The sequence below is a fragment of the Brachyistius frenatus genome, unplaced genomic scaffold (assembly GCF_029030835.1).
Source record: "Brachyistius frenatus isolate BFR_SWC_R1_liver_20210118 unplaced genomic scaffold, ASM2903083v1 Contig_66, whole genome shotgun sequence".
Taxonomy (NCBI): Eukaryota; Metazoa; Chordata; class Actinopteri; family Embiotocidae; genus Brachyistius; species Brachyistius frenatus.
The window spans coordinates 1034793-1057851 of record NW_027210665.1 but is presented as its reverse complement, the minus strand read 5'-3'; the positions used below and the strand labels follow the sequence as shown (position 1 = coordinate 1057851).

The following is a 23059-nucleotide window of genomic DNA, read 5'->3' as shown; positions in this document are numbered from 1 at the left end:
TCTTTTAAATTACATTTTGATACGGTGTACATTCAATCACAACTGTTTCAGCCGCTGCTCTCCGTTGCTCCCCATCTCCACAACAGCATCAACTGTTTACCTACCCATGTGCTGGCGCCAGCCCAGCGCCCCGCCCCTCTCCGCGCTGTGGCCAATCACACGCCTCGTTCTTCACGTGGGAACTTCATAAGCGACCAATTGTTTCTTGCTCCGGTTTTTTTTTTATTTTTTTATTTATTTTTTTAGCGCGTCATCGGGGAACATGGCGGCGCACATTACCCGAGCAGTGAAACGACTTCTTCCACAGTAAGTCAGTTCATGTCTTCTCCTCGCTCTCTCATTTGTGATGCATTTGCTCCGTGTCCCGTAGAAAAAACATCACCCGCTAAAATGTACCGACGCTCATTTTAGATGTTAGCGGGACTCAGCATTTCTGTCAATACAGTCCACCTCTTTCTGTTTTTTTGTTGTTGTTTTTAATTCATTTATAGTCTTAATGATCGCTATAAACAGGCATTTACAAGTTTACTCGGTACACCGTGCTAAAACGACTCGTCGAACACAAAGGTTCCCAAACTTCTCAGGCCATTTACCACCATTTACCGAAGAACACTTCCCACTGCAGTTTATTACACCACATAAAACTCACTAGTTTAATCGAGAAATAGCCTTAAAATGCGAAATACGAACAACACGGGGCTGCTGTTTCAGAAGCAAACATGCATTTACTACAGCAGACCAGATGGATTGATGGGACGGTCTTGGTAAGCTTCAGAAAATGACGTCACTTTACTGTATTGCAAGCCTTCAAAACAAGTAAAAGACAGCAATAATGCCATATGACGTTACAGCACTCAAAGGTGATATCTAGTCTCGTATCATGATGCGATAAAATACTGATATTTCTCCCAGCTACAGGTTGAGTTTGGGGCCTTTCTGCAGTTTGCATGTTCTCCCTGTGCCTTCATGGTTTCTGTCTGGACACTGACTTCTTCTCACGGTCCAGTGATACGTCTGCTAGGTTGAATGACGATTATAAATTGGCTGTAGGTGTAGATGCCAGTGTGAATGGTTGTCAGTCTTTCTGTGTTGGCCCTGTAATGGAGTTGCGAGCTGTCCCAGGTTGTAGCCCGCCTTCGGTAAATGACCCCTTTAAACAGTCCAGCAGGAGAGATAGTGTGTTTGGGGAAGCAAAATCCCATAAAACAAGAACAGGCCCACCACAAATGCATGTTATTGATCAGCTCAAGTTTGCTGTTTGTGTAGTTGATTGAAATCTTTTCATTACTTTAAAAAGGATTTCTTAAACAATGAAAACTGTGCCTATGTGTAACGATGACAAATGTCATATTTCTGTCAATATTTCCGGGTCACACATGGACACAGAGTCACTTGCACAACCAGGTGCCAGTAAAAAAAAACATGGGAAATGGGGAAGGACAGTAGTCCTATATCCTAATCCATTTTTTTATATTTCAATGACGATTCAAAAATAATGACCCATCCCTATTTTTAATGACATCATCTTGTTGCACCCTCCTTTTAAGCTGTGGTTTGAGGACACATGAGTAGAGAATTAGCTGTAATTTTTATGGACCAATATTGATGCTGAAATGTCAAAAAAGCCTGTTGGTTAGACTCTCTCCTGCTGTTTTGCTCTTTTTTTTTCTTCAAAGATGCCATTTTGAAACTTTCTCTTTATTTCATGGGAGTTACATTTTGGCAACGGGGCAGCGTAACACACTGACCAAAAGCATGAAAGCTGGCATCTCTCCCAGCATTTGCAAAACAAAATCACTAAAGTAAAAGTTATGTCACAAAACTATATTGTATACTTATATATCACTTTTAAGTGGGACATCCTGAGACTTTCTTTGTGGGTATACCTGCTTATTATGTAGGCTGCACCACTGCTTACAGCAAGGCAGTCATGTACCACTAGGGGGAGCCTTTGCGATCCCAGTTTGGGAATCACTTGTCTAACACATCAGCTCTGCAATAAATACAATAAAAGTTGTTCATCAAGTTTTTATAGTGTTGAATGAATTTTAAATGGTTGTGGATTCAACCCTGTTTATTCTAGAAAAATGATTTTGGGGGGATGTTGAGTTGTATTGCTTTGTTCTTCTGGTAGTGGTAGGGTTCCTAATGTTTAATCTCACCTTGTGGATGTAATGGGGCGGATAAAATACCAACAATTTCCATTCGGACGTTATATAAGAAGATCACGAGTCTATAGGAGCGCTGGTTGCACTGAGGCACAGCAGTGCTTCGAGCTAAAAGCTAACTTTAACATGCTTACGGTGACAATGCTAACATATTTATGTTTAGCAGTTAAAGTTTTTCACCTCCATCTTAGTTTTACAGGTTAGCGTTCTAACATTACCGAGCTAACATGAAACAAAGATCAGTTTGGGTTAATGGGAATGTTACATTTGGAAAGATGGTAATATTTCATTGGTTGTGCATCTGATACAGAAGCATCAGGCTAACTCAGTTGTGTGTCATTGAATAAATAGTGGAGTCCCTCCTACAGGTGTGGCATTTCCCTAAAAAAAAAAAAAAAAAAAAAAAAATGTTAACCATTTAGTTGCCTGGCACAGCAGAAAAAGGTCAGATGACCAACAAAGTCACCAGGCTTCATCCTCTGGGTACCATGAATATTCGTGCAAACGTTCATGGCAATCAGTCTTAACAGCTGATGAGAAAACACCCATCCTTAGAGTCCCAGTGCTCATGTGGCAAAAAAGTAAATAAATCAGTATTGCCGTAAAACACGGCAGATTGAGACCGACAATAAATATGAACGCTATGGCAAACTTTCTTTTCATTTATATTGTCTTACAATTTGCTCTTTTGATTTTCACCATCATTTCCAAAATCTCTTGTAAGTCCCCTAACCTTTTTCAATTGCAACACTAAATTGCTGCAGTGCTACAAATGCTTACATCTATGTCAGTCTTCAGTGCATCTCTGCAAGATGAGGCCTCGAGTCTTCATAACAGATGCCTGTAGCGCTCTTCTACCTTTAAATTATCACTCAAGTCTCACAGGAGGTGTAATGAGAAACTTCAAACAGTTTGAATGTTTGTTACGAAGAACTTAAGTGTGTTTAATATTCAAGTAATGTGTCTGTTCTGGTCAGCAACATTGTGACATGTGGCTCTAATTCAAGGCACATGAATTTCCAGAGGCACAAAGCTGATGATCCTGCCAAATTAGAGTGTGAAGTGACTGTCACGCCACTCTGGTGTGAGTGTTAGTGTGTGTCTTGTCTTTTTACGCTTGTGGGGATAGCCTTAACAGATTAAAAATAAAATATTTTCTCGTGCTAAATTAAATTAATTATTCTTATTATTTGTCTGGTATGCGCTGTAAAATGTGCACAGTATGAGCACATAAAAAGTCTACATGCCTATTGGGATTCATGTAGGATTTTCTCTATAGAGTGGTTGTTTTGTGGGAAGCAGTACCGTAATGGTTAAATGCAGTCCTCTCAGATGGCTGCAGCTTGGAGAGGAATGTGTGTGCTTGTTTTATGGACAGCCTAGAGCCCTCGCCCTGGCATTGGCGGCAGACTGCTCTTTGTCACAAACACCCTCGTGTCAAAGATGCAACAGCATCCTGGAGGAAGCATTGACTGCCGCTATGAAGTCGACAAGTGATGAAAGTAGCCTAGAGGTTGTCAATTAAGAGAGCCAAGGCCTGGACCTTATAAGTTAATGGGCAGTTTCCCCTCTCAGGGCCTGCTAGGGCTTTATAGCACAGCTTATAAAAACCCTAAGTGTAATGCACCCCTATAACGTTTTCAATTAAGAGAAGGGGCATAAAGCAGTGCAGACACTTGGCAGGCATGCTATAATGTTTATAAAGTGGCATTTGCCTTACATTTGGAGTGGAATTTTCAATTGGCCCAGTTGTTCTTAGCGGCAGCTACTGTGCAGAATTTTATTTTGATGGCACTTCATGCTGACTGGAAGCATTACAGACTTCCTGGTGTCTTCCCCATTACCCGTTCTTTTAGCTTGGTCATATGGATGCACAGCCAGGAGTTTAAAAGCCTCATCTTCTCAGTTGTAAAAGAAAAGATTAAAAACAAGACAGAATTTTAATATAAATCTGTAATATTATACACTCTTAACATTAGTACAATGTGTCATTATCAACAAATTATATTTCACAGTAAATTGCGTAATTTCCATTTAAACTATATACTCTATACTGGAGGAATTTTCATGAAATGCGAATATAGAAAAATGACAAAATTTAACATTATTTGAACACATAATTAGCGGTCACACACCACAAAACCCTTGTTTTAATGTGATAATTCTAAATGCTTAATGAAAATCCCTTTGCTCATCTGGTGTCCTCTGTGGCCGAGCTTTCTTTGGCTTCCGATAGAAAAATAAACGAGTGCTGAATAAACACCAGAGTGTTGACACCTCATTTCCTCATTGATTGGTGGTGGAAGCTGAGCTTAAGGTGTGTGGCCATAATCCAATCAAGCAAGAAAACAACCGTGGGGACTGTGTAACCAAATTCTGCAGCTAGGGGAGGGTGAGCAGGTTGGCAAAGTAACCTCAAACCCTTCACCCTTATTTAACCGTTTAATTATTTATTTGATCTTTTTCTTGATGTTTTCTTGGTCATTGGCTCACTGTACCAAAATGTGGGCAACAATGTATTTTAAAAACTTTTTTTTTTTTTCATTCAGTCTCAAGGATTGTGACATCAAATTATTATTATTTTTTTTTATCACGCTGAATTAAACAACACCAGCAAAATACATGTTTAAGTAAATCTACTCTACAATATCACTCCCTGTTTCACCGGTGTCTACAAAAGTACTTTTTTTTGGCACTTTGGCTTTTCTGAGCCGAGGAATCAATAAATCGCTCTATTACCTGTTGTTGACCCAGCTAAGCTTGCCTTTGAAATCTGTTACAGAGCATTAAGTTAACACATGTTGCTGAGTGAAAACAAAGCTCTGGCGTGGGGACCAGCTGAGTAAACAGGGCTGAGAGAGCAGTGTGGGATGGCAGGGAAAGAGAGGCCTACACTTGTCCCAGCACCGACCAAGGTGGATCCATACGGCCAACAGATGGATATGGCAACCTGTATCCCCATAGAGAAAGGGGGAAAAAAAAAAGCACAACCAAAACAAGTGTCCCTGCTCGAGCACTGAAGCCTTTGATCAACAGCACATCTTCAGCTTCGGAGTAGGACTCCTTACGACCCCGGAGCACACATGGAATTGCATCTGTGTAAACACGGCCAGGGAGGAATGTGTGAACAATGCAACAAAAGAATTTTGTTCTAGAAACATGGGGTGGACTTGGCTAACGGGTGGTTTATATGGTTAAGGGTTTGAGTGTGGTGGTCGGATTAAATGATAAACTGGGGAAATATCCTCTGTTTTTACTGACAACACAAGTGGGATGTGTTGTGTTTTTGCTTTTTACAGATGTGAGCCAATGCATGTGCTGCGACGAAATGATCATTCTAAAGACTAATGCAATAACTATAGGTGTTAAAGCCTCTGCTGAAAATGCATTTAATTCAACAGTGGTTTACTTTTGTTGGGGGTCATAGGTTTCTGCTGTATAGTTGTCCATGCTACTTATCCTTTATCTAGAGCTCCATATAATGAGCATAATATATTTGGTCAGTGAATATGGCTGGGGAACAAGTACTTCAGTACTTTTTATGGCAACGCTTCAATACTTCCAAGTATTAAAAAAATGCCTTATCTTTTAGTACCAAATTTGGTTACCTTGGCTACCTCCACATGAACACACTTAAGTGTTAAAACAAAATATGTTTGCTATGTTCACGCAGAGTAAATCTATACTTGAGTGTCCTGTTCAGATAGATAAAATCACACATTAAAAGGCCTGATTTTACTCAATTCACACTAAATGGGTGCTTCTGTTTGCGGAAGCCAGCTAGCTTGTGTCTGTCAATAGCCTGATGTGGCATTTGGTGAACATCTGTAATTTGTAGGACGTACCGATAGCCTTCCTGTGAAACTGTATTAAAGCATTTACTGTAGGCATGACTAACAATTTCTAATAAAGACTGTGTTTGGCTGCTACAGTTTAGCCCATGTAGCATTAATTGGGTAGCAGATGAAGTGTGTGTGGGCAGGATATTGCTTCCAGGTTTGGAGTCAGCTTCTCTGTTGAAAGGCCAGAGAGCTATTAAAAAGATACAGATTTGGATTCAGTTTACACCTCAGAAATGTTTCCGTTACTGCTATTGGGTAGTTTTTTTAAATTTTTTTTTTTTTTATCAGTTATCAGGCAAAAAGGTAACATGTCCCGTCCCCCTTTTCCTCTGCCACGATGGTGCTCTGGTGTTCTCACGGCACTGAGGTTGGCTCATTGCCATGGTGATGGTCGGCTAGTTCCAGGGCGATGAGGTGTAATTTACCCAGCATTTCCTGTCTGATACACAGCACCCTAATGAGTAAGAGGGCTGCTTTTATAGTAGAGTGTTTGTTAACCAGACACAGCAGGGTGTGTGTGTGTGTGTGTGTGTGTGTGTGTGTGTGTGTGTGTGTGTGTGTGTGTGTGTGTGTGTGTGTGTGTGTGTGTGTGTGTGTGTGTGTGTGTGTGTGTGTGTGTGTGTGTGTGTGTGTGTGTGTGTCATTCTGCCTTGACGTGCTTCAGCGTGTGTGCACCTATAGGTGAGACTATCTGTAGCAGTACATGGGTCCATGCTGCGGCCACATGGCTGCAGTTCTTGGTTTAACCCCTCGGTGTCAGTGTTGACAGTGCGCCTTGTGATGAGCTCTCTGAGAGCAGCTTGAGGTTGTTTTTTTCCCCCTTCTACTACCAAGTGAAGCTTTAGATCATGCATTTCCCTCGTTAAAATAGTCCCACTCATGATAAAGTTGTATACCGCTGAGAGAAATCCTTTTTCCTCTTGTAAAACACATTTTGTCACCAGGGAAACGAGTAGTATTATTAGAATGTGATTTATTTATACTAGAAATAATAGCAACGTTTGCCAGTAAACAGTGAAACAAAAACAAACCACAGTGTGTGACAGACTAAAAACAAATGCTTTATGTTAATTACGTTACATTTTTTAAGATTAGTCAAATAATTGATAAGTTGTTTCAATGGGTGACAATTTTGATACCCGGTTAATTGTTTAGGTAAACAACCAAATATTTACTGCGATTAGCTGCTCAGGTGTAGTTTTTTTCTCACATCTTTGTTTTCTTGACCACCGAATCAGTTTTAGACATTTTATGGGGCACTTGTGATGGACCTCGGCCAATTTTGACATTTTACAACCTTGATGATCAGTGAGTAATTTACAGTTCATCAGCTGCTGCCCCTAAGTGCTTGAGTTTACGTCAATAGATTGCTGTTAAACAAATATGACTATCACAACCAGGGTTCATGATTCGACATACAGTACACCTAATGCAATGCACAAGTTACTTTAGTACCCTAATGTGCATAAAATGCCCAAGATACCCAAGCAACTGAGCATGTATCATATATCACTAGATTTGTCACGGTGAGAAAGTGTGTGAAGGACCATCACGACTGTTTGTTTGTGTTTAAGACAGAAAGAGATCGAAGGAGAGATTATTTCTCACCTCCTTGAATTAGACAGACAAAATTGTAGTATTTGTTTCAGTATTAATAAAGTGTGTCATTTGTTCCATCAGCCCTATGTACTCTAAAAAAAAACTTTAGTATTCCTGTAGTTATAGAGTTTCTTGCGTTGTAATTGAACAGCAGTATGATCATAAACGCACAAAACCTTCCAGTAAAAAAAAGAGCCATAAAAGGGAGTCAGCTTCTTCTGAATTTCTTTTTTTTTTTTTTTTTTTGAAAGAAGAAAATCAGAGAAAATCCTATTTTTGATATGTCTGGGCAGGGAGCAAAGGTGCCTGATTTTCTTTTATGGTATTTTGCTGAAATGGGGACTGGTTTATAACTTCTCATCACCGTCTCCAGTGCTGGTCGCAGACAGGCAGCCTCCTGTTAGCACTGCACTTCATTAGAACCAGGTTTCAGTGGTACCACACACATTCAAACAGCAGGGCCATCTCCCTGGCATCAAAGGACGTTTTATACAAAGGGTTGTCTCCGTGTCTGTCTTCCCGTCAGCGTCTGCTAATGATGCATGCTGCACACATTTTAACATTGACACCCTCCTCTCCCCATCACTCATTCACACTCTCAAACTCTTAATGTCTGATTCCATTTCTCTCTCTCTCTCTCTCTCTCTCTTACTCTCGCTCCCCCTCTGCCATTCATGGTGTTTGTTTGGCTGCTGGGTTTTGTTTGTTTATTGTTTCCAGATGGCAGACGCAGACTTCATTTGTGTGGCTTTCAAGTTCCCAGAGAGCTTTTTACTGCCTTGGCTCAAGCGCTTATCCTGTTTCCTCTAGCCAGGCTTTATGATGGGCCCTTTTATATGTAGCAACTGGAAACAACTGTCACTACCAGTCTGCATCGGGCCGAACAGGAGAAAGCTCAGAAAGAGTCTCTCTCTCTCTCTATTTGTTTTTCATCTTCTTCTGTGCACTCTGCATCTGAACATCTTCATTACTGACAGAACAGTCGATCCTCAAATGAGGACGATGTTTCTTCTCCCAGAGGAGGAACTTTACTGGCTTCATGGAATTAGAGAGAATACACTCGATCCTGTTCACCGCTCCGTACTTCAGCTGCGTCATCAGCAGTCCCACAGAGAGATAGGATACAGTGTGCACAACTAATAACCTTGTTGACATGACGGTAAGGCAGCATGCTAACAGTAGTGATGAAGCTGGTAGTTGTTGGTTTTTTTTTTTTTTCAGGACCTCGTTGAGTCTAGTCTGGGCATCATTAAGCGCTGTGACATCACTTATTTACAGGAACCCGGGAGGGCAACTCTCCCAGTAAATGTGGGGGAGGACCAGTGCATGTCTTTACTCATCGGATGCGGTTTTAAGACGGGGCAGTAATCAAAGACCTCAGCTATATAAAACCCACCCCTTCTCCTTAAGGAGGCCTTTTCTCCTGCCTGCTGCTGAATGAGTGATTACCCTAGCATTCCAACCTGCCTAATCCCATTTCTAGCAGCGATTTAACAGAGTCGCCGTGGCCAAGGTACTACAAAAGCAGTCACTGAAAGGAAATGTCAAACTCCTGGCTTCGTATTTCTGTGAGGTAACAACAACTAAGTTGGCAAGCTGGCCATAATAGACACATTTCCTCAGGTAAAGGTCTTTATTTGGAAGACTCCGGTAAGACAGTTGTGTCACTGTCCCGGCATTGGAAGTCATAGCACGCATCTCTGATGACATCATCGCTAATCACAAGATAATCGTGTGTTTGTTTACTATCTATGCGGTCCACTGCGCATGCCGAGAGAGTGGCAGTTTCGCCGTATATGTTGCAAATGGCGGCACACTCATTCCGCTAACCCGCTTGTGACCCTCCTAAAGGGAATACGAGCTGAAGTGTGAGGGGATCTGACTTTAATGTTCACGTAATCAGTGGTGTTTGTGTTTTACCACCACTGAGCGCCTGGCTGGCCGGCTAATCTCATCAGGGTTTGGGCTCTGGTGCCGGGGTGAGGGAGAGGACAGCCTCGCATGACCCATATCTTCGTGCCAGGACGACTACAACACTCCGACTCTACTCTGCAGTTCCATCAGAGTTTACTACGAGGCCCTTTGCCAGGGTGTTTACTACTGAACTGTCTGGCACAACAAGATAATGCCTGTACTAATGCCCTCTAAGGACACAGCCACTCTCACAAAGGAGGGTCTGCACTTTTTCATCGCGCCAGGCTCTTTGTAACAAGTACATAGTCAGGTTGCGCTGCAGTGATGGGAATATATACAGGTTGTACAATGTAGCAGGTTTCCATTCTGTTAATGGGTCATAACGCATGTAACAAGTTGTGGACAAAACAAGAACTGCAGAACACAACAACAAACAATTTGTGTGTCCCAGCTATCAGAAAACTGAGATTGCAAAGCACTTAATGAGAGGGAGAAAAGGGAAAGTGAGAGATTGAGCCTCGAATGACTTACTGCTACTTACTAGAAATTAAGATTTTATGATAGTTCATTCAGAAAACTTTGTGCTTGGTTACTTTAAGTTAGACGCCCCTTTTTAAAAAGCCTTCCTGTATGTTGCATCTCATCTGTTTAGCCTTTGGCAGCCTATAAAAACTTGTTCTCGAGTTCTTTCTGAATGTGTGTTGTGCAGCACAACACTCTTGCACAGCAGCTATGTACCATTTGACTTCTTTTAAATGCCAAACGCTGACTTTTGAGTGCACAGTAAGAGGTGGGACGATGCATAGAGTGACATTACTTTCATACCAATAATGTAATGCTGAACCAGAGTAACACCATCTCAGACTGCTTAAAAAATGATCATAGTTAGTTAACCTCTGTCTGACAGGGGCAGTGACATATTGAGCTTTTCTCAGACTTTTTGCAGGAATTTGGTTTGCATGTGTACCTAATAAACCTTTATCTTGGTTAAATGGCGTTTCTTCTACCCTGAAAGTCACTGAGCAGTCGCACGGTAATCTTAGCAGAATGCCACTAATCCCCATAAACAATCAGGCATCATTAGGAAGGTTGCATTCGGGCAAACTTTAGCTCTGCTCGAAAAACAAAGAAGTATTTCTACTGTTTATGTTGCGATCAAATTTTTCCAGATTTTTAAAATCTTACCCGGGCATTATAAACTGCAGTGTACGCTGTTTTTTTTAAGGTCTGATAAACTTTCAACTCATGGATCTGTTACTCAAACACAACTTCATCATATGTTATGTCCCATAAAGCTTCATTTTATACCATAAACGGCAAAATAGTAGATAAAGTTAAGTGTGTTTGCTGACTTTGCAAAATACCAATGGATTACGGTCACCTTACTGGACATCACCTCCAAACAATTTTGAAAAATGGCCTGTTAATTTACTTTCAGCAGGTCGTATATCTAATTATGAAACACGCTCGGACGGTTGCGTATATTGTGTGTAGTGAACTGACACCATTGCACTCGCTTCTCTGCACCCATGGGAGGTCAGAAACCTGCTCGGTCCTCTCCCTCAGTTCACCATACACACATGCACACACACAGGAAACAAATCAGCAGCTAGCTGTTTGATGGTCTAATTTAAACCAGTGGATATTTTTGAGCCGGTTCAATCCCTCTCTCTCTCTCTGTGCATGAACACCGGGGCGATAAAGGTAGTTCTTTTATGTAAAGGATGGATAGTTTTCCTGTTTTGATGTCGAGACCTAATTGTAAATATTTAGTTTTCCGTTTTATTATCAGGATAGCTATTGATCTGGATGCCAGAAATGGCTGCACCACCCTTCGAGCGAGCACCTCTCGATACACAGTTTACATGTAATGTTTTATCTGCCTTGTCCAGATCCAAGTAAAGCAAACTCGCTATCTATTCACACCAAACTCAGGTCACCTTGCAGTAGAATGAACTCCAACTGCCATGTAATACTTGTTTTCAGTGGATGTTAAAGAGATGTTATCCTTTAATACGCAGGAATAATTACTACGACGTCCATCTGGGAACATGTGTTCAGATCAAACAAACCATTCAAAAGGGTTAAAATTCTCACGCGGGGCTTTTTTTTTTTAAACACCAAATAGCTGATGTGACAACCAAAGAGTAATTATTATCTCTTTTGTTTCTGTTAGCCCAGCCCACAAATGGAAGCACCTCTAAACCTTTAATTTAAAATTCAACATAACTTCTCCCCAACCTCAGAATTTTTTTCTAGCATTTGTTATGTGCTGGGGGTCTCTTTCGTAAACAAAGTGTTAGCCAAAGGATCTGTGTTCATGAAAATGCAATAAATCTAGTCCGTAATCTCGACAGGAAGGTAGGTTATGTTCTACTGTATGCTCCACTTGGTATGCATCAAACGCAAACCCGATTTTTAGACTTAAGATGTTTCGCCTATATGCTCACAACTGGTTCATTTGTTTAGCCAGTGACCTGCTACCCAAACTTACTGAATCAATAGATTAAAAGCTTTCTTTCGCTGTGCAATGTTAAAAACTATAATACGTACATGCGCCCGTAGACACACAAACACGAGCAGCATGTTAAGTTAGCTTATCTTTGATGTACACCGATTGACAAAGAGACTCCCTCCTATCAAAGGATTACAAATAAACTCCAGCGAAAAGACTGATGCACAAAAGGCGGTTCATGTTCATTGTGTTTGTTTGAAATAAAGTCTGTTATGAATTAGTAGTTTGTGTTTCAGCTTTTGATCTAAATGTACCACATGATGCCTATTCCTATTGTTTAAAGGTGCCTTCCCAGCTTAAGCTCTGCATAGAAGAGTAGTGTTTGCTATATGGCCATATTAAGCATGAATAGCGGACGATGCGCTGAATCAGACGGCAGTATAGGCCAGACCAAGAGCAAATTGCCGTGCCCTTTTAGTCCCATCTTCGCTGATGCGGTACTTCCTCTGGCTTTTGTCTTCAGTTTGGGGCACAGCTGTCAGGCTAGGTGCTATCCACGCTCCCCTCCCAAAAACCTCAGGCCACGCGCCACTGCACCCCAAACACTAAATAGGAGCATTAGACACACCGTGTTAAGGGCTGCTGGTGTTTGAGCTGTGGCTTTCGGGTGCCTGTCTTGTCCCATGGCCAGAGACATGTGCATTATCACACAGACACACTCGCAGCTGCACACCACTCTGCAAAACTTATCCTATGCTCCGTACCCTTCAATAAGACAATAGATTTACTCAGTTGTGTTAAATGTCCAAAGCCTATTGCTGACTTCTGTTTTGTCTGCTGGCTATTGACCCCTCTCTCTCCTTTTGGATTCTTCCCCCGCCCAGCTACAGACCTACACTGTGAAAATGCCCACAAGGCCTATCTACCCATACGAAGTGTTACAGATTTTGATTATGCGCCACTGGCATCACACCTCAGCAGGCTACATCCAAACATGAAAATTAATTCACAGCTAAATGCTACTATATGCAGTCCGAGAGGGAGGAGAGAGGGGAAATCAAACACGGGTTTACACTAGTGAACAGCCCCAGCATTAAGAAATAGAGCCTTAAGGCAAGCAGCGGAGGCAGCGTTCATTAATGTGCACAGCAAATGAAACAGTTACTTCCTCTCCGCCCTTCCAAACAAACAAACACACACATGCACAAACGGACGCACACACATGGATGCGATGGTCATTTCAATAGAGGGAAGAGCCCTTTTGATCACAGGGAATTTCAACTGGTGGAAAAAAAATCACCTAAATAAAACATGTAAAATACTCCTTGAGCTGCTTAAAAATCAAGTTCATGAAGACGAAGAAAGAATAAAATCAGCATAATGAGCTGAAATTGTAAACAGTACCCCACTCACAGGAGAGCTACATTGATCAGTCTGAAATTAGAAAGTTTGGAGAAGCTGCTTGCCGTGTATAGAACAAAAACTTTTTAACCTTAAAGCAGCGAGATTTTGTCCACTAACTTACCTCGACGTTGACTGAATTTAAAAAAAAAAAAATTCAAACCTTTCAACAACTTTAAATCTCGAGATTACTAAAGAACGAACATCCTTCTCTCAATTATGATATTTGGCGGAAGGTATTCTATCACGACGACTTTTTGTGCTGCAGCTAGAACCTCCTTTTGGACTGTCTGTTATGGATGTAAACATGAAAGTACTTGGCCATGACTTTGTCTCAGAGCAATGCAAATGGAATTGCCCCCCGATGGTTTGGAATGTACCCAGCTGGCCTTTAAAAGGTGATAATTGGAAAATACAGGATGAAGCCACAGTCAAAGTAGGGACCTCGTGAGTTACCCATAGCAAAGATGGCGGAGGGAGAACAAGAGAGATGGACCCTTTGTGCTGATGCAGTTTGAAAAGGAAGACTCGCATGCACGCATTTTCCTGTACAAAAACAGTCGTTTTATCTTGCAGAACACGGGTGTTTCTGGTCTACCGCTGCCTTCATCAGTGAATTTGTGTTTTACCATGTCAGTTTGGATCCAAACTTAAGTCACACAATAGCACAAACTAACTAATCAAGGCAGCAGTCGTTTATTTTTGGTGTTTTTGTCAAGGATATGCGATGACTTTCGAAGAGGGCATTACATTGGCACATTGCTACCAAGTGGAAAATGTTGTCTGATGGCAAGGGAAAGCAGTGAGCCAATCACTTGCATGTAGCTTTTTGTGCTGGTAAAGTAAATCATGAATTACTACCATGGTTCTCACTGCCTGTAGTGCGGACACAAAAAACGTTCAACTGTTCCAACAACTGTTAAAAAGTTCCTCAGGTTTAAAAGTCCTTTACGGTAATAACTAAAAAAGTGAACTTTGGAACAAAGTCTTTCTCAGCAGTAGGACATGTGGCTTGCTGCATCTGCCTGGATAGGGACAGTCGTTTTTCAACTGTAGTCAAATCAAAAAAGTTTCATTTTCAGATTGCACATGTTGTCGTGGACCACAAATTCGAAAGATGACACCAATGCTAGATAAGAGAACTACTTACAGAAGCTAGTGCAACACAGGCCAGCCTAGACATGACGTCATGACTCCAGCTCTCTATACTGAGCTAGTCTAACTTGTAGAGGTCGGTATGTATGATAGGGCACTGCTGTCGTCACTGAGGAAGACTGCAGTAGTTGTGGAAAATGCACAAGAGAAGTGTGGAAATATTTCAAACAGGTTCAGGGCTTCAGAGTCAAATCGTTTTACTTGCCACCACGTCTCTCAAATGGTAGCACTTTTGCCAGATTTGGTGGCACCACTTCTGTTTATGGGTGCAATGTAGAGGAAAGAATGTGTATTGTCCCAGAAAAACTCCTTCGCCTTCAGAAATGAGTATACTTACGAGTAAATTTAAAGCAATAGATAGTTATATAAATTGCAACTGTTTAATGTGGAGCATAGTACAAAACGAAAATCAGAGATCAGAGCTTTTTGTCTCAGGGCACCACTTTTATGGAATGATCTGAGAATCTCAGACGACTTATTCTCTTTTAAGTTGCCTTTTTAACTTCCACTTTTGTTTCTTATAATCTTTATCCACTTGTTTATTTTTAGCTGCTTTTAATGATTCATTCGTGGGAATGTATGAGTATGTATTTTTACTCGGGCCTTTTTTCCCCACTTTTATGTCTCCTTTGTAACTTTGCAGTTTGGGATTTTGATAAATGCTCCACAAATAAACTCTGTTATTATTATTAATGTAGATAAATGGTGAAGAACAGGCAGGAAAACATACCATTGGGAACAATTTATTGGTAGCCTATTTTTCTTCTGGAGAAAAACATTTCTGATTTGAATCTCCTCTTTAGCTGTGTCTTATGCTTTTTTCAATTTCTCCTCTTGATGCTGAAAGCTTGTGTGAAGAGGAGGTGCTTTGTGGGCAATGCAAGAGTCCCTGCATGTGATCATTAAAACTGCTACACCATAGAGATAATTACATTATGAAAATGCATTTAATGGTTGCTGCTGAAAAAACTTCGCCCATAAGTGGTGTCAAAACCAGTGCTCAGTATTATGAAAGACTTCCATATTCCACTTCCATGTTATTACACTTACTTTTACTTTTCATGATTTGAATTTATGTAAATGTATGGTCACATTACAGCAGCCTGTTGGACGATCGCTTCAACTGTACATTTCTCTTTAGAATTAACAAAGAGGAGCTATTGAGAGAACGTTTAAATACACCACTACTAATTTATAAAAACCTGACACAGCATTCCTTCACTTCTCAGGAAGGAAGTGGAGTGGGAAGGTCAGGAGGCCTGTACAGGAGCTCTTCCCTTTACAAGGCAACATTCAAAGCATTTCTCCACTCCTCTCCTTGTGTTAGACCAACCTAGTGTAAGCCTGTGCATCCGGTCTACATTACTGTGTTCTCTTCTGAGAGAATGTGACAGTGATAAGGCTCTTTTGAAGTCCAGCTTTACTACAGCACCTAAAGAGAGGGACAAAACCAACAGCCAGCTACTACACTGCTCAGCTTTTCTAATCTTTAAGATTGAGTTTTTAGATTTCTATTGAAAGATTTCTGGATAATTCTGAATATCAGCCTCTCTTGGAGTTGCATTAGTGACAAGCACACCTAACACAATGAAAAGACCCTGTACTTTTTTTTTGGATTCGTAAAAATTTCCATATTGTAACATTTCAGTGACACTTTGATCATTAGGCTACACTCCAGTCAAAACAGTGTGTCAGCCGTCATGCCCTGTGTCAATCAGCAGACATTTCCAGTAACAATATGCCAACACCCACTCTGCACTGTTCAGGAAACCTTTCTCAAACTCCAACTGGAATCTTCTTAATGACTTCCTGCGACTGGTGCCGGCTATCACTTTATGGATTCCAGCAGTGACTGTACTCTAGACGTTTGACCTTCACACTACATTTCAGTTGTGTTCAGGAATCACCGCTGACAATAATGTTAATGCCAATGCTCAGGTTATCTATGTCAGATTGAACCCTTGTTCTTCTTCATACACACTTCTTGGTGAATGGTGACACAAATACGGTCACTGGGTCCTTACCTGTGCTTCCATAGACATCCAGTATCTCTGTTAGACCAGAATCACACTAGACTGCGCCAAAAAAGCTTCGTTGTGATCACTCACTGATTGGTCTGCCTTTCAGAGTGTCTGGGGAAACATTAAAGCAAACAGGGTTTCCAGACTGGGAAGAAAACTGAAACGAACTGAGCGATAGTCTGGTAACACTAGGCGACAACTTATGAGGGGAAAGCGGAGATTGAAAAGTACAGATATTTTGCAGTTTTGTCTTTTGCAGCGTAGAGTTTGGGTAACAAATGGTGCAATGGACAATATGGTGCAACTTGATAGTTGAGTTTTTCTTAGATAATTAATTAAATGAGTAATAGCTTTACAAAACTTTCGATGAAGTTCATGTTTTGCGTTCTGATGGAAAAGGGCAACATTTGTGGCTGAAAAGGATGTTATACCTTGTTTAGGTTTGTCTTGCTATAGTAGCCGAGTAATCTTGTAGTCATGATCCCCCTGCCATACCAAAACTGTCTAGTGCCACATTCAGGTTTTGTCAAATCTCTAGAATAGTTTGTAAATGACTCTTTGCCATTTAAAAACAAAATTTAAGACATTGTTCTTTTTGAATTTACCAACCGCTTCACACTTAACAGCTTCAGAAAAACTTGTCTTGTCTAGGTGAGTGTGCCTGCCACAACGTTACCATTAAAGGTCATATCAGGGTGACCCTGGTAAGATGCTATTCTGACAGGGTAACTAGCTATGATGGGCATTACTGATCAGTTCAGCCTCCTCAGCCATATTTCTACTCTTCTTAAAAGGAATCACAACAGAGTTACACTTTTCTCAGCACCTTCTGGTCTTTTCTGTGCAAAAGTAATACGACTGCCACAATTCATTCCTGTGAAAGAAAAATGATCGTCTCTACATTAAACTGACTTCATTACAAAGCTAGTCTCAATATGTTGAGTGCTTTAAATTTGTGGTTTGAGTCTGGTCCTGACATGCGTTGGTGCCAAACAAACTGTAAATGGGAGTTTAGTTTCCATGATCCTCCCTGTAAAGGAAGGAAGAGGCACTGGTCATTGCCCAACCCCACCCACACCACACCCTTATTGGAGAAATAGGCCAAGGTAGGGTCTTGCTCTTTCCCTGCCACTTTCCACATTGAGGCTGGGTCTGTGTTTATGTTTCTGAATGTTTCATTTATGAACACTCTACCAATAGGTTTGCTGCATCAGCCATTACAGCCAAATATCAAAGCGTGCGTTCAGCATTAGACTAACGTTTGTCAACCTTTTTATCCTTCAAGACAGCTGTGCATTTTATTCAACTGTCCTTTTACAATAAACCAAAGTGTGGGTGGTTTCTGCGAATGCACAGTACATGTACTTGAACATGTAATAATGATTGACATCAAAATGCTGAATAAATGAACAATTCAAATGTCAGTTGACATGTCTAGGGATTGCTCAGTTATAAATACACAGTAACAGTCAAGGCTTGCCTAAAGTGACTCTTCTGTCTGAACATGACATCCTGTATTAGCTGTTGATGAGGCATTGGATGCAAGTCAGTTTGTATTAGTAAAGGAACACTTGAGCAATATTTCTAACACAATCCAACAGCCTATATTAAATACTACCTTTTAAGAGATAATAAAATTACACTTTAACTATAATATAATGTACTTACTGGATTGTTTTATGAGAAGTTAATGTTCTTTGGAGGAAGTGATACTGTACGAACTAATGTTGTGTACACATGTTCAGGAATCTTAGTTATAAGCGTGCCTAGAGTAGTACCAGGATGTTGGAGAGTCCCCCCCCACCCCCCTCAGCCCAGAGTATATGCAAAGTCCAGTCTTCTTAAATAGGAAAAAAAAGTAGCCTGTGTATTGCACACTTGTCAGTCCACAGAGTGCCAATCACACTAACATGGTCTGTCGGTAGAGTAAAACAAAACTTGTCATTGTCCTCCCAGCACATTAAACTGTGGACTAAATTTATGTTTTAACATGTTTTTGCTTAAAGACCCCAGACAATGAAAGTCAAGTTTTTAACCTTGCATCTGTGCTTTTATGTTAGAAGACATATCCAGAGTGAAATCAGCAGCTCACGCCATTCCCACTTTGGAACTGTAGTGTACCACTGACGGTTTCAAAATCACAGATTCAGTCTGCCATGGTTTCAAACGTCACATATCCAAGGAACCAATCCCCTCAATTAACAATTATTGACTCTTACAGATGCTAAAAGTTGTTGTTTATGGGGCAGAAATCAGGAGTAATAATTCAACTGACTAACAAGCACAGTGTACTGTATGGTTCAACTAATCTGATGAGCTCCGAAGTTTTATGTTCAGTGTTCTTTAACTTACGTGTGGCATGTGGAGGAAGTGATAGTTTGTCTGAGAGTTCTTATCAGCAGGCTCAATTGTTTTGAGTATTGTGCTTTGTATGAGCTTGTAGGGCTGAGTGGCCTCATGCAGCTGCGGTCCAAAAAACATGTCTGTCAGTTTCCACTCTGCACTAGTGTGTGATAAAGTTTAGCTTGCTTTAAAGTGAGTTTTTAAAGGTTATATGTGCCTAAATTTAAACAGCTGGTAGTTAGTTTGGTAATATATAAAAGCTGAGTCAGCAGCAGAAGACAAGAGCTTTTGTTATGTCAGACTATAGAGTGGGAACATCTGGCTAATTCCCGGAGGCAGAACGTAACAGTTTAAACTCGATTTTTATCAAACCATCCAAAATAGCAGTAGAAACAGCAGTAGCAGATTGTAATGTTACCGTGGTCACTGACAGACATAACCCTCTCCGTACTCACTGAAGGCGCAGGTTTGGAGAATGGTCATGGATCGCCGTCCTTCAGATTATCATGTAAGCTTTGTCGCACTGTGAACACGCGGTTCTTCTGAAGTTTGTATCCATTTCTGCAATTTACTAAAAGCAGATGTTGACAAACTTTCTCCTCAATATGTCACATTGCCTCCACCTAAAACCTTAGACTTGCATGATTGTTTTTAACCTTATTTGACCTTTTTATCACCTTTTTTTCTTTTTCTTTTATCTACTAAAGTTACAAGTCTTGTCATGCAGGTTTTAATTTTTTTTTTCTGCACATTTTACACTTTATTTGTTACATGAATGTTATCAAGCAGTTCTGGTCTGGGGGAATACTGCAGCACCACAAAACAAAGGCAGTGTTTGCGGAGCTCTTGCACTTTTCATTGGGGCTCACTGACTCATCAGTGGCTGTGTTGCGGTGAAAGCTGGTACAAGAATTCTCTCCATGTGGTGCACAACACCCGCCGAACACAGAGCTCTGACAGCCTAGCAGTCCCAGCTTCCTATTTGCACCACAGCTTTTGCTACAGGAAATGTGTTGTTGATTTAATGATGTGGTGGTGTGTAGGTCTGTTGTTGTTGTTGTTGTAGTAGTAGAGAAACTGGGTTTCCCATAGCTATGACAACTTTTAGTGTAGGGGTTAAATTTTGACACAACTTACAACAACAACACTTTACATGAGTTAATTGTCTAATTACTTTTTGTGGTTAAGACAAACTGCAAACATTCAGTGCAAACAACTTATAAGAATGCGATTAACACCTACAAGTGCATTTCGTACCTCTTAAGAGTTAATACAAAGTGTATAGGCATACCTTATTAATACAAGGTCCCATGGATGACTACAGGGGCTTTCAGCTTACAATCCTTTTTATGTAGGGTGTGGGGAGGGGCAGTGGGCTGCTATGGGGGGTTGTGGCCTATATAATACTTCCATGGTTTTGGCAGTCAGATTTTCAAGAAACTTCCTGGTGTGTCAGGATCAATCAGGCCTAAGCCAGTCTTAATTAAAGGCTTGGGGCTGGGCAGAAGTTGAGGGCAAAAGGCATCCCTGTTGGTTAAAAGAATGAAGCGTCTGTCATTACAACACTATGGGGAGCATCAGCTTTATTACTTAAAATTCCTCCTTTAAAACGTCTGACCATTCAGTGCTGACGTGAACGATGACTTATCTTGATCTCCAAGAGAAATGAGGAAAAAAAAAAAGTTCCATTCTGGTGCTAAAAACGTCTTCTAATGTTTGTATTATTTTGGTTTAAAGCTTAGTCTGATATCATTCTGCCAGCTCACTAAATTTGACAGTTTGAGCTGCTTTTTTTTATGCATTCAAAAAATGATCTAACATGAGCTAAAAAAAATTGAGCATGAAAGAAAAGTAATGCTCACTCTTTTACAAGAAATGCGCATTCAACTGTATTTACAGTATTTCTTTTACGCACGTTTTTTTTTCCATCACAGAGAAAAACTTCATTAGTGCATCATTTAAAAGCCTTTCATATTCACTTTTCTCATATTTCTTCTAAATAATACAAGAGTGTAAGAGGCTTGAGCTTAAAAGTAAATTCCTCAGTAATTAAGTGAGGTTCTGATGGTCTTGGCTGGTGAGTCAGTTTAATTTGCATGTTTAAAACTGATGCAGTTGTAAAACAAATGTAGTTATCATATTTGACCACTTGGGGGCACAGGCAACTTACAGGGGAGGGATGAGGTTGGAGCAAGGATGTGAATGTTGTGCGTGTGTGTGTGTGTGTGTGTGTGTGTGTGTGTGTGTGTGTGTGTGTGTGTGTGTGTGTGTGTGTGTGTGTGTGGGGAGGGAGGGGGTCATTAATTAAATGGCATATGATCCAAAAGACTCTGCTCACTCAAAAAAACAAAACACGAGAGGAAATAAGAGGGAGAGATGCCACAGATGTCCCTTTTTTCCCCGTCCTGTTTTTGTCCGGTTATAGTTTCCCTCCAAATCCAAAAGTCAGACAGACAACGCCTTAGTATGTTTTGGTCTCCTCAGTGGATCTTTCCAGTACACCCATCTGTCAGACCTTTTTTTTTTTCTCTCTCTCTGACGTCCGAGGAGGGGTATGGGGGCGTGTTTGTGTCTGGGCCCGGGTGGGTGAGTGGGTGGGGGCAAAGAGACCAGACGCAGTACATATCACATCGCAGGCCAAATATCCTAATAGTCTGATCTCGCCTCTGATCTACTGTCCCAGTCATATCCATGTCCAGGGCGCACCCAGGCACATCCCAGCCCAGACTGTCGCATGTAGTACATGTTATAACACAATTTTTTTTTTTTCCATCCTCTGCAACCACGCCTGGCCATTCCTCGTTCGCTCTCTCTTTTCCACCACAAATCTGACGAATGCTTTATCCTTCAACCCCCCTTAAATTAATTTTTCTTTCCACAAGTTCCGCTGACACCTGTAGAGTCCACCAGGTTTCATCTCTAGATCACGTGAATCAGGTGTGTTTATTTTGTCTTAAAGTAATCGCCTGCTTAAAATCATCCCCATACTTTTCAGTGCGTTCGGTTTAGATGCCCCCTGCTCCCATGACAGTCAACTTCCAGGGTGTATTTGCAGATGTTTTTACTGGATGCGACTTATTTTGATATTTTGTAGCAACATTATCTGTTGTGTAAATTTGAGTTGGTGCCATTTGTGAGCGGAGAGAAGTTGTTCTCACCTGCAGAACTAATACTGTTAATGCATTCATATCATGGAGGGTTATGTAACAGTGCTAGCTGAGATGGAAAGTGCAGCCACCTTGCCAGTCTTAATGCATTCAGGCTCCGCAGCGTCAGATGGCCCCAGTGATCCAGGGGGCTCAAGATGGCTATGCTGTTTAGCAGTCCGGATATGTGTGTCAATGTGCCGGCTAAAATCTGTGTCTGCGTGCTGCAGTGTTTGTTAGATTAGGCTCAGATATGTGCGTCCATATGGTTCGGTGGCGACACGTTTGAATCCTTATGGCCTTGTGCCAAATGTGTGTAATAGATCTAGTGTGTGTGTGTGTGTGTGTGTGTGTGTGTGTGTGTGTGTGTGTGTGTGTGTGTGTGTGTGTGTGTGTGTGTGTGTGTGTGTGTGTGTGTGTGTGTGTTTTTTTTTTTTTTTTTTTTTTTTTTTTTTACACTGAACCTTTTCCAACTTTGTGTTTTTGTGATGGAGTCTGCACCCAAGCAGGCCTATTTAGGTCATGTGACTGTGGTGTGATCATGTGACTGTATGGTCACAGTCTGTATCATACAGCCACAAGAGGAAAGGGGGAGGGGGGATTAGTTGACCCACGGGAGAGTGTTAAGGGAAGATGGTCCCGTTTATGTTGGCCTCTTGGTTTGCCATTGGCTGAGAGGCTGCTTTAAAGTAAACGCCAATCAATCCTCTTCAGCTCCGTGTCTCTCTCTATCGTTTCCCCCTCTGCTACCATCAGACAGACGCGGTGACATGAGTTGCGGAGAAAGCTCCCCACCTCTCCTCCGCCTCTTTCCTCCCGTGCACTGTAATCCTGACACCGAAAACCGCCCCTCAGAGAACAAGTGTCAGGATCAGAATAGAGTGTGCAGTCAACCTCCCCACCCATCCCCCCCATCCCCCTTTCCCCCTCTGGTTAGTATGTTTGATAGTGCTAATGTTGATGGAGGTGACAATTAACTATACAATGATCACAGTGATGCCACTTGTACTGCTGC

At 41.2% G+C, this 23059-nt stretch overlaps 1 protein-coding gene across 2 annotated transcripts in view; it reads left to right on the top strand.

The window, feature by feature from the left end:
- The first annotated feature begins 243 nt into the window (after window positions 1–243).
- Window positions 244–23059, top strand: part of clybl (citrate lyase beta like) — a 60085-nt gene continuing 37269 nt past the window's right edge. For both annotated transcript variants that reach the window (XM_069706931.1, XM_069706932.1), the window contains exon 1: window positions 244–306. In XM_069706931.1, the coding sequence (XP_069563032.1) occupies window positions 263–306 (44 nt within the window). In that variant the 5' untranslated portion in view covers window positions 244–262. The remainder of the gene's footprint in view (window positions 307–23059) is intronic.